Source organism: Notolabrus celidotus, chromosome 4, assembly GCF_009762535.1.
Source record: "Notolabrus celidotus isolate fNotCel1 chromosome 4, fNotCel1.pri, whole genome shotgun sequence".
NCBI lineage: Eukaryota > Metazoa > Chordata > Actinopteri > Labriformes > Labridae > Notolabrus > Notolabrus celidotus.
Window position 1 is genome coordinate 38,383,077 of NC_048275.1, and position 12,332 is coordinate 38,395,408.

The window sequence follows — 12,332 nt, forward strand, 5'->3', positions numbered from 1 at the left end:
TAAATTGTTCTGATTCTAAGGATATAATGACAGCAATCACGGTTGTAGTAAAAATAATAAAGACAATAAGACATAAGTAAAAATATAAGAGGTAAATAATAAAAAAAAATTAAAAATTAAAAAATTATATATACTTAGCTTTAGCTTTCTACAAGTAGTCTCTGCACAGTCCATGTGTAGTTTTGTAGAGGTTACTGGATTTATTTCACTTTTGTGTCTGCACTTGAAAGAAAACACACATTTACACATAATTCATCATGTGATTTATTTCTGTGCCATGAAGAACATTTGAAGATGGAAGCGTATGAGTTGAAGAAAGGGGGACGTTTGTCCGTTGGTGAGCACTGATGCTCTCGGCCCTGCGTAGACCACTTTAACCCATTTGATCAATTCTGCCCCAAACCAGGTTTTCCCAGACCTTTATCAGAAAGTCTCACTCTACTCTGTCAAATGCCTTCTCAAGCTGAATTGGATAGAGATGGAAAGTTACATTAGCCTAGCGCTTTTCTTCTGCTAACTATCAGTAGTAATCAGAATTGCCTAGCAGCTGTATCACTGCGTCTGTTAACCGACTCCTGGAGTGGGAGGAGTCATGAAGCTAAGTTCTGGTTGCTGCAGAAGTAAAAGATATACTTATTAAAGATCCACAAGTGTGTGTAGCTAGTTTTCATGCTTTCAAAGATGATTAACAACATGACAAACATGGTCCTTCTTCATGCACACGCTAAAGGTTTTGGATAGACATGGATGTACATTTTGGATATACTATGATTCTAGAGTACATTTGCTCTGTTTTCTCTTCTCTCTCTCTGCCTCCTTAAAGCTTTCTGTCTAAATGTCGTCAACAGTCACTGCTGATGTGGTGGGATCATTGCTCTCCTTTATGCAACAACACACAGAGGCCAGACAGTTGCTCATGGTTTGCTTTCTGATGAAGATATACAGAAGCAAGTCTGCCAGAGGACTCAGTCTAACAAATATTTTGGGCGTGTAGTGAAACATTGAAGAGTCAAAGCCAGTCGCCTCTAACAGGAACCTTATAATGATGGGCAGGAAGAGCAGCGTGTAAATGAGCAGCACCACCACCAAAGTTCCAACTATTCGTCGTTTCTCATCAGAGCGGACCGAGACTGAAGAAGAGAGGGCTCTGAGGGTCCTGACCAGGAAGAAGATGAACAGTGGGAAGGGGATGATGAGGATAATGGAGAATACTATTAATGTAACTTTATCAGTAACCAAGGGAAACACAATAAGGAAATAAACAGGAGGCAAGGCCCAGACCACGGCACAGACCGCCACAGAGATCTTGATGGTTCGTTTGAACCGGTACCACAGTGGGTGGACGATGACCAGGTACCTGCAAAACCAGAGGGACACACTGTCTTTGAGGAGGTGCAGGAACATTCAGAAACATGGTTATCAGACACTGTAGCACTACACACGGCTTTAAACAGACCTTACCTTTCCAGTGAGATGCACACCATGAAGCCAACACTCGACAGTAGACCACAGTCGTAGACAATATCAGTCATGAGAGTCTCATCTTTTGACACAAATGCGATCATGCAGCAGAGCTGAATGATGTCTGAAATGAGAAGGTTGATGACGTATATCGGAGCAACTTGACCCTGGCGTACCTGCAGAAGAATAGAGGTAGAAGTAAACATCACTCTCTGCAGTAATAGCCATGATTCATCAAACTATGACTCTCATGACATCCTGGCATTTCACTGTATTCAGACTTTGACCTGTGTTTCATGCTCTCATGGGGAGGCACTCTGACCCAGTCAAACAGGAGCACAAGGCTGAAGTGTGGGTTGTGTCATGTTTGCATTCAGAAGCTGTACCTCTATAACTTTACACACATATCCTGAAACTAATGGAGAAGAGGATTTTTCACTAGTGAATTATGTTTTATGTGAACTATGTATTACACTGAACTAACTATATATATCTATAGACACTTCAGACATTTCACAAAAAGTCCATCTCTGGTTAATTTAAGAGTATGTTTAATGGTGAGGGAAAGTCAGCCTCTGGAGACCATGAATACTCACAAAGTGTAACACTTCTCCATAGTTTTTATTCTAGTTTTTAAAACACAAATGTTGAGAACTGATGGAATAGACTATGTTTTACTTATTCTTTGCCCAAAAGTCATGAAATAAAAAAGTAAGTTGGCTTCATCCTCTGACGACCATGAACGCTGACAGAATTGAACACTCCTTTGACCTTTTTTAATCAAACTTACTGACCAAGTTTAGTGTGTTTTGCTGTTTCTTCCTCTACAGTGTAAGCAGAAGCACTCTGCATGTGTATAAACTCACATCATCTTTGGGTTAATATTAAAGCTAGCACCAAACCCAGATCCAGATCCTCTACAGACAAGCACACAGTTCCACAGAAACATGACATAGACAGTAAATAAAGTCACAAAGTACATACCAGAGAGAGAAGAGCAAAGATGGTCACGAGCATCAGAGGAAGGCCGATACTGATGACTATGCACATCACAACATTCTGTATGTCATCCCGAGGTCCAGTGTTATCGTAGGAGTCGGGGTAGTCGTAGTCTGTGTGGGAGGTGGTGTTATTGAAGCCTGCTTCCATTCTTCAGTGTAATCTAAAGTTATAGAGATCAGGAAAAATAACAGTTAGTAAAAAGCAGAGTGCAGTAACATGAATAACGTGGTCGTCACTAAACACAGCATTTCATCTAACGTGCTCAGTTTATTCAAAGTTTGAGATCAGTGTGAATAGTTTCATGGACTTTAAACTTCAAAGGTTCTGCTGGCCAAGGCTTTCCTTTTTCACTTCACAAAATGTTTTCTTTAGAAATATTATTTGTGTTCAATATTTGAAAAAAATACAAAAGGAGGTTTAAAAGGTTCCAAATAACACGGGCTATAAAGGTGGAGTCTGGGGTTTGAATCCCACATGGAGCTAAGAATATACAGCTTACATTTTTCACACTGACACAAGTCAAGTTTCTTTTTCTGGATGATTCCTATTTTAGTCCGATCCAACTTTTTAATATTCATACTGCATAGTACTGTACACAAACACAACAAGCTTTTAGTTTACCTCTTCAAAATAATGCGTCTGCACTGTTTATTGTCATTTTTAAATCTTTATTGCTTAATGTGCTGAGAAAAATAATCCAAGATAAAGCTGCAGGTGGTGATGAACAGGCCCTGGCACTTTGGTGTGCAGCAGCTGTTGGTTGTGCAGCAGCTGTGACTTATCACCAGAGGGTGATGCTGTCACTACTGAATGTACAGTCATGGCCAAAAGTTTTGAGAATGACACAAATATTACATTTTCACAAAGTCTGCTGCTTCAGGGTTTTTAGGTGTTTTTGTCAGATGTTTCTATGGTATAATGAAATACAATTAGAAGCATTTCATAAGTATCAAAAGCTTTTATTGAGAATTACACAGAATTCATGCAATAAGTCAATATTTGCAGTGTTGACCCTTCTTTTTCAAGACCTCTGCAATTCTCCCTGGCATGCTGTCAATCAACTTCTGGACCAAATCCTGACTGATGGCAGTCCATTCTTGCATAATCAATGCTTGGAGTTTGTCAGAATTTGTGGGTTTTTGATTGTCCACCCGCCTCTTGAGGATTGACCACAAGTTCTCAATGGGATTAAGATCTGGGGAGTTTCCTGGCCAAGGGCCCAAAATCTTAATGTTTTGTTCCCCGAGCCATTTTGTTCTGACTTTTGCTTTACGGCAAGGTGCTCCATCATGCTGGAAAAGGCATTCTTCATCACCAAACTGCCCTTGGATGGTTGGGAGAAGTTGCTCTCGGAGGACGTTCTGGTACCATTCTTTATTCATGGCTGTGTTTTTAGGCAAGATTGTGAGAGAGCCCACTCCCTTGACCGAAAAGCAACCCCACACATGAATGGTCTCAGGATGCTTCACTGTTGGCAAGAGACAGGACTGATGGTAGCGCTCACCTCGTCTTCTCCAAACAAGCCTTCCTCCAGATGCCCCAAACAATCGGAAACGGGATTCATCAGAGAAAATGACTTTACCCCAGTCCTCAGCAGTCCAGTCCCTGTACCTTCTGCAGAATATCAGTCTGTCCCTGATGTTTTTACTGGAGAGAAGTGGCTTCTTTGCTGCCCTCCTTGACACCAGGCCTTCCTCCAAAAGTCTTCGCCTCACTGTGCGTGCAGATGCACTCACACCTGCCTGCTGCCATTCCTGAGCAAGCTCTGCACTGGTGGTGGCCCGATCCCGCAGCTGTAACACCTTCAGGAGACGGTCCTGGCGCTTGCTGGACTTTCTTGGGCGCCCTGGAGCCTGTTTGGCAACAATTGAACCTCTCTCCTTGAAGTTCTTGATAATTCGATAGACGGTTGACTGAGGTGCAATCTTACTCGCTGCTATAAACTTCCCTGTTAGGCCCTTTTTGTGCAATGCAATGATGGCTGCACGTGTTTCCTTGCAGGTAACCATGGCTAACAGATGAGGAACAATGGTGTCATGCACCATCTTCCTTTTAAAGTGTCCAGTCACTCAATCATGACAGATTGATCGCCAGCCTTGTCCTCATCAACACCCACACCTGTGTTAATGTGTGTGACACCTGTGTGTCATTGAAATGATGTTAGCTGGTCCTTTTGTGGCAGGGCTGAAATGCAGTGGAAATGTGTTTTTGGTGATAAAGTTCATTTTCAAGGCAAAGAGGGACTTTGCAATTAATTGCAGTTGAGCTGATCACTCCTCATAACATTCTGGAGTATATGCAAATTACCATTATAAAAACTGAAACAGCAGACTTTGTGAAAATTAATAGTTGTCATTCTCAAAACTTTTGGCCATGACTGTATATGTAGAGCTGTTCAGGTCCAGACTATCAGCTTGTGTAAATGTTAGCACAGAGAACAGTCTAGCACTGGCTTTAAACAGCAGGTGGGCCATGACTGAGTTATCACCTGTGTTCATGTTGTGAATGTTCATGACAGAACATGAATCAAACAGTTAAGATTGAAAGATAAAACCTGTATACAGGGGTTTATCTTGTCTGCTTCCAATAGGTGGGGGTATGACTATGACCACGGTGTGTATGTAGATGAGTTGAGGCTGGGACCGACATCAACCCTTTTAGATCAGACACTGTGTGTAATAGTCGGTACTCTGTATTCCCACAGGGTGGCGCTATGACTGCAGTTGGAAATCTGCATATAGTTGTGTTCTGGGTTGGACTTTGAAGAATCCTGCAAAATGTCCAACTTGTAAATAAAACATTTTTAATGGCAACGTTTCGGTGCTAGACCTTCAAGTCTAGTTCTCTGTTTTTAAATACCTCTGTAATGGACTCGATATCATTGTAAATGAGGATTACCCCTCACTGATCTCTCAAGCATAAATACAGGCTGATTGATTGATTGATTGGTTGATTGGTCGATTGATTGGTTGATTGATTGGTTGATTGGTCGATTGATTGATTGATTGATTAGTTGGTTGGTTGGTTGTTTGGTTGATTGATTGATTTATTGATTGGTTGATTTATTGATTGATTGATTGATTGAATCATTGGTTGGTTGATTGATTGACTGTCTGATTGATTGACTGTCTGATTGATTGACTGTCTGATTGATTGATTGATTGATTGATTGATTGATTGATTGATTGATTGATTGATTGATTGATTGATTGATTGATTGATTGATTGATTGATTGATTGATTGGGGCATGTTTAGGCTGCCAAATAAAGGATTCATATGGACATCAATTCTTTGAGTAAAGACTTTTTTCACTCGAAGATAATTGACTATATTTCTAAGTGACTGTAATCTGCCTCAGACATCACGTCTCTAACCTGCAGGGAGATAAAGCACTCTTCATGTCGCAGCTGTTATCATTGCCTGGACATTTAAAACATCCCATAATTCCCCCTCATTAGTTTCATGTTGGGGCCAAACATACAGAACAGACGATGTGAAAATGAATAATGAGGAGAGGAATATGTCAAAGGCTATGAACAACATTCTAGGTATACAGAGCTTATATGCAAATAGATATATTCTTTACTTTTTGTCTTTACAATCACACACTGGACATCATCCCAAATAAAACTAGAAGATAGAAGCATTACAAATGTCATTACTGTAACATTCATTTTCATGGCTTTTTGTTCCTCTTCTCATTCTTTCACTGACGTTTCTGAAAAGATCACAATATTAACTCTGTTGACTACTGAAGGATTCTAAAGAGTCCAGATCTTACCTGAATGAAGTCCCTGCTCTGTGTCTGATGTTTCTCTGCTTCTTCCCCGTCTACAGTGATCACTTAAAGACATTACGTCCACCAGGCTCCTCAATTTATCTCGTGTCTCTTCTCAGGAAGTCAACAAAATGATTCAGATATGATAATGTGTTTTCAGAGAAAGAGATGCATTTCAACCACAGATTGCCTCACAAACAGGAAGTGGTATCAAGCAGAGGATGAGCTTTCTTGTGATATGAGGTTGGAGATAAGTGCTCTTACTCAGACTAGTTAGGCAAACTGTGCACATGAGGAGAGTCAGTCTGGTTAAACAAGCCTCTCTGGGTGCAAACTGTGGAGTGAAAATGTCTTTGGAGGATGATCAGAGCTGCATGGCTGTATCATGGGGCACGCACTGACAGTCAGGAAAGATCCAGCCTCCTGCATGAGCTGTTCACTTTGCCAACTAGGTTGAGAGAGGCTTTTTTCCTCCTGTTCAGGCCGGTCACTGTAACTCAGGGTCCCCAGCCGGGTGAGTTCCTCAGGACTGGTGTTCTAAGAGAGTCTCACAGAAGCCCTGGGCAGTCCCTGCAAATTCACCTGTCCCAAGCCCCACCCACTCCCCTGAAAAGGAGAGGAGCATATTGATTTCAATATTTTTATTCTTCAATAAAAGTTATACAACACCAGAACCCCACAACAAAGGAAACCCATAATGCTCCCATAGAAAGATTCCACACATGAAAAAAAAGATCCACCAACCGAACAAACAAACTGCTCCAACAGTGTTAGTGTGACAGGGTCAGAAATGAGGATTCTTTGTGTGTTTGTTCTTAAATTTGTATTTGCATGTATGTTTTAGTAATACTTTCATGGATTTCTGTGTTTTTATGCATTTGTGTAATGTTTGTTCTTATCTGATTTTATTATGTAGATGTTTTAATCAATGGACAGTGTCTAGAAGACACTGAACTGGGACCTGGTGAGTCACACCTCCACCTTTAATTAGGTCGTAAGTAGCAGGTGAGGAGGAGGCTGCAGACAAGGGCTGTTTTCTAAACGGCCTACTATACTAGCAGTACGTACTGATTTGGCCAAAATTCAGTATGTAGTAAGTAGTAAGTGAATAAGAGCAAAATCTGCAGTATGCCAAAACTCCCCGGATGTCTACTGATTCGGGAAAATTTCACAGTATGCATCGGACCAGTCTGCCTTGCATACTGTTTCCCATAATGCACAGCACTCGTTCTGCTTTTTCTTTTTTCTTCTTTTGTGATGGGATGAAATACGTTTTTAGGTGCTGTGAAAGTTATTAAATTACATATAAACCACTTCTTAACTTTGTAAATCATAAGTGGATGCTAAAGTAGCAGCTTCTCTATCGGCTTTGCAGTTTTTTACTTCCGCTTTCCGAAACCGGAAATCTAGTGATGTCTGGCTCAGCGTACTGCAACTCAGATCGAACAGAACAGTCATACTACAGACTAAATTCAAACGCAGTATGCAGTAGGCAATACCTACTGCCTACTACATTAGTAAGTAGTATGTAGCAGGCTGTTTCGAAAACAGCCAAGGAGAACAATACAAGAGGAGCTTCCACTCTGCCGCAAAGGGGGAACAAAACAGGACGCCGGGTGCATAGCGAGAGACGGTGCAAACTGAGCGAAGGACGAGATGCAACGGGTTCACAACGACCCGGAAAAGGAAACAGGCGTCGGTGTGCGGAGATGGAGATCCATGTGATCGTCAGCCAGCGCGCAAGAAGAAACGTAGCATGGAGACGAAGGATACCCCAACTAGGAGTGTCAGCAGAGCAGCTAGTGTTCGCCAATGCTACTTCAGGCAGGCCTGGGTCTGTAGTCGGTAAACTCTGACCCAGGAAAACGTCAACTTAAAGGAGTCAACGTGAGGCGGGCCGCACTCAGCAGCATCGGAGCAGCCGGAGAAAGTTCAGAGACAGTGGAAGGATGGTTCCACCTCGGACTCTGACTTTTATTTGACTTTGCTAATTAGTATTTTATTGTTGCAGCTCGTTATTACACCTGTCACTTGTTCTGGAGTCTATTTATGAACCTATGGTAATAAATCAGATCATTGTGCATTTCAGTTTCCTAGTTTCCTGGCTCTATGCGTGATGCCAGGGTCCTGTGATGGAGCTCCATTTATGTGAACCAACTTTACCCCCCTCATGGCTGGTGCATCCTTGGAGATGGGGGGTATCCCTGCCTCGCTGCACCACTCGGATAGCAGAGCATCTTCCTCAAGGCCCTGGAGGTGAAAGAAAGTGTCATGATTGTATCTAACTACACATAATGTGGACAGCTGCTGAACAGCAGGAAAGCGAGATGTGCAAAGAGCCGTATAGGAGGGGACATTTAGATTGAGTTATAGAGAACAGATTCTAAGGGTAACAGAGAAACGTTATACAGACTACAATTCTTTAAGTTGTATTGACATGATGCCATTGCATTAAAATGATGTTTATTTCCGTAGGTTAAGCCCACCTTTGTGTCCGCAGTGGGGTCCACCTGTGCCTTCCTCCACAACCTCTCCATCTCCAATGGGGATCTGGTGGAGCCAGAGATGGAGGAGGCAGCCATCCACGGCGAGGTCGACCAGCCGAACCACCCTGAGGGTGAAGTGCCAGGGGACAATTTGCACTGCAGGATCATAACTATTGATTTCATGCCGTGCTTTTGAAGTTCCTATAAATATTTAATCCCTGTGTTGATGTTAAATTGCACTCCATTAAAATTAGTTTGCTCCTGTTTTCATTGCTTGTATCATCTTTTTCTGACTTGCCTTTCTACTCTGTTGCTTCTATGATCTGTCGACTTTCCTTTACATTTAAAGTGTGCTAATAAAATGTCTTATAATTATAATTATCAGCTGTTTAAAATCCCTTAAACTGTAGATGGTGGCTGTATGACCTAACCAATGACACACAGAAAAGATTCATCTGACATTGCTTCGAACATTGAACTTTATTTAGGTTGAGGTTTTGAGATCCAAACTGGATATTGATCTGTGGGTCCATAGTGGGACTGGCTAGAATATTAATAAGCTCAGTCTTGGATGGGTTGAGCTGTAGGTGACGTTCCCTCATCCATTTAGAAATGTCAGCAAGGCAGGATGAGATCCGAGCTGAGACAGTTGTGTCGTCAGGTGGAAAAGACAGGAAAAGCTGTGTATCATCTGAATAGCAGTAATAGGAAAAGCCATGGGAGCGGATCACTGCACCAAGTGATGTGGTGTATATTGAGAACAGGAGGGGACCAAGCACAGACCCTTGAGGTACCCCTGTTGATAAGCCATCCATATTGGTAACCAATAAAATCTTAAAATCGATTCTAAAACGTACTGGCAGCCAATGTAGTGAAGCTAAAACAGGCGTGATATGGTCATATTTTCTGGTTCTAGATAAAAGCCTGGCAGCTGAGTTCTGGACCATCTGAAGTCTGTTGAGGGATTTTTGATTAAGACAGGTAAAAAGGCTGTTACAGTAGTCTAAACGAGTTGATATAAAAGCATGTAAAATCATTTCAGTGTCTTTAAAAGTTAAAAGAAATCGTATTTTTGAAAGATGTCTGAGATGATAAAAACATGACTGTACGAGTTTTGTGACGTGGTATTCAAAATTTAGGTTCCTGTTGAACCAGATACCGAGGTTCCTCCCGACAGGCTTCATGTGATCCGCAAGGAACCCAGCAGATGGCAGAATTTGTTTTGTCATCTGCTGTGATCCAATTAAGATAATTTCCGTTTTTGAGGAATTCAACTGGAGGAAATTAGTTGACATCCAACTTTTAAGATCTTGCATACAGTCCTGTGGCGCATTCAACATTACAGGGTCAGTGGCTTTAACGGGCAGATACAGCTGAGTATCGTCAGCATAGCAGTGGAAAGATACACCGTGTTTTTGTATTATATGCCCCAGGGGAAGCATATATAAAGAAAATAAAACTGGTCCCAAAACAGACCCCTGGGGCACGCCATATTTCACAGAGGAAAAAGAGGACTTGTGGTTGTTCACAGCCACACAATACCTTCTGTTTGTTAGGTATGATAAAAACCATTCTAAAACCGTGCCCGAAATCCCCACCCAGTGCCTCAATCTGTTTAAAAGGATGCTGTGATCAATAGTGTCAAAGGCGGCACTAAGGTCAAGGAGAACAAGTACCAAGCACATGCCATCATCAGCTTCCATTAAAAGATTGTTGGTCACCTTGATCAGGGCTGTTTCAGTGCTGTGGTACTTTCTGAAGCCAGACTGAAATCTTTCAAAAATCTGATTATTTTCCAGAACTGCCAAAAACTGTGTTGAAACATTTTTTCAAAAATGTTTGAAATAAAAGGTAACTTGGAAACTGGTCTGTAATTTTGAGGGAGTGGTGGATCCAGACCAGGTTTCTTCAACAATGAGGTCACACATGCATCTTTAAAACAGTCAGGGACACAGCCAGTACCCAGGGAGCTGTTAAAAACAGAGAGCAGGCTAGGCCCAACAGCATCCATGACCTGTACTAAAAACTTAGAGGGCACTCTTGTTTTAAATGACATTATCGCAGCCTTGGATAACAGGAAACACTGTGCAGCCGTCTTTATTGATCTTTCCAAAGCTTTCGACACAGTAAATCATGTAATGCTCTTAAAAAAGCTAGAAAATGCTGGTTTCGATAAAAATGCGTACAGCTGGTTCAAGAGCTATCTCTTGGGCAGACAGCAGTGTGTTGCCCAAGGAACTGTAAAGTCAGACTTGGTTGAAATTGTAAATGGTGTTCCACAAGGTTCTGTTCTAGGACCTGTTCTTTTTACTGTTTATATCAATGATATTGTGTCTGCTGTCTCAGATTGTAAAATTCATCTTTATGCTGATGACACAATTCTGTACTGTACTGCTGCTAATGCACAGTCTGCTGTGCATTCTGTCCAACACTGCTTCTCTGAATTAGAAGCTGCACTCACCCAACATAGGTTGGTCTTAAATGCTGAGAAAACAAAATTCATGCTCTTTTCCAGGTCCAAACATATTAATCTGAGTAAATTCATCATCAATTCCAATGCAGGCACCGAAATAGAAAGGGTGAAGATTTACAAATATCTCGGCATCTGGATCGACGAGAAAGTAACTTTTAAAAGTCATATTTTAAATTTGTCAAGTAGACTTTGACAAAAGATTGGCTTTTTTTACAGAAACAAGTCCTGCTTTCCTCTCCACTGCAGGAAAACTCTGATAGAGGCAACATTTTTATCAGTCCTCGATTACGGTGACATATTGTACAGGCATGCTTCAGCCTCTGCATTAAAGCCACTTGATGCTGTATTTCACTCTGCCCTACGTTTTATTACTGGTGATAGTTACAGCACTCATCAACAACATCGCCCTCTGGGGCAAAACATACCAGATCAACTGGTTGGCTCACTCTCCAGGTTCCCAGAGTTCATTCTGAGCTGGGAAAATCTGCCTTTTGCGTATTTGCACCATCTGCATGGAACTCCCTGCAAAGCACTTTAAAAATAAATGCACTGGTTTCTTTTAATCATTTTAAATCATTAGTTTTAAAATGTTTAACCTCTGATCGTACCTGTTTTCACTAACTTTGTGTAACATTATTTTTTCAATGGTTGTAACATTACTTTTAACTGTCGTCTGTTTTTAATTGATCATCATTCTTTTAGGGTTATATCTTTTATTGGCTTGTCATGCATTTTAATGTTTCTTTTATATACTCGTCGTCATTGTAAATGAGGGCTTGCCCTCAATGATTTTCGAGTTTAAATAAAGAGAAAGAAATAAAGAGAAATAAATTACATCGAGAGGGCTGGTGGACACTCTCATATGCAAAACCACTTCCAAAAGTTCAGACAGGGTTATGGGCTAAAACTGGCTAAAACTATCTTTTTGAGGATAAAAAACATCATGCTGGGAGACACTGGGTGTAATTGAGGCTTTGATTGACTCCACCTTATCGTTGAAATAAGATAAAAACATTTCACAGTCAGCATCTGATTCGAAAGGGACACAGGGAGGAGCTGGGTTAACCAAGAGGTCTACAGTCTTGAATAAAAACCTTGGGTTATGCTTGTTGGCAGAAATCAAATCTGAAA

General features: G+C 41.3%; 1 protein-coding gene across 1 annotated transcript; it reads right to left on the reverse strand.

The window, feature by feature from the left end:
• Window positions 1–240: 240 nt before the first annotated feature.
• LOC117811872 (ovarian cancer G-protein coupled receptor 1-like) lies at window positions 241–2,610 on the reverse strand. Its single transcript, XM_034682360.1, has 3 exons — window positions 2,446–2,610; window positions 1,462–1,673; window positions 241–1,357 (listed from the first exon to the last, which is right to left on the reverse strand). Exons 1-3 carry the CDS (start codon window positions 2,608–2,610, stop codon window positions 832–834), a joined length of 903 nt encoding a protein of 300 aa, XP_034538251.1. The 3' UTR covers window positions 241–831.
• Between the last annotated feature and the right edge of the window lie 9,722 nt (window positions 2,611–12,332).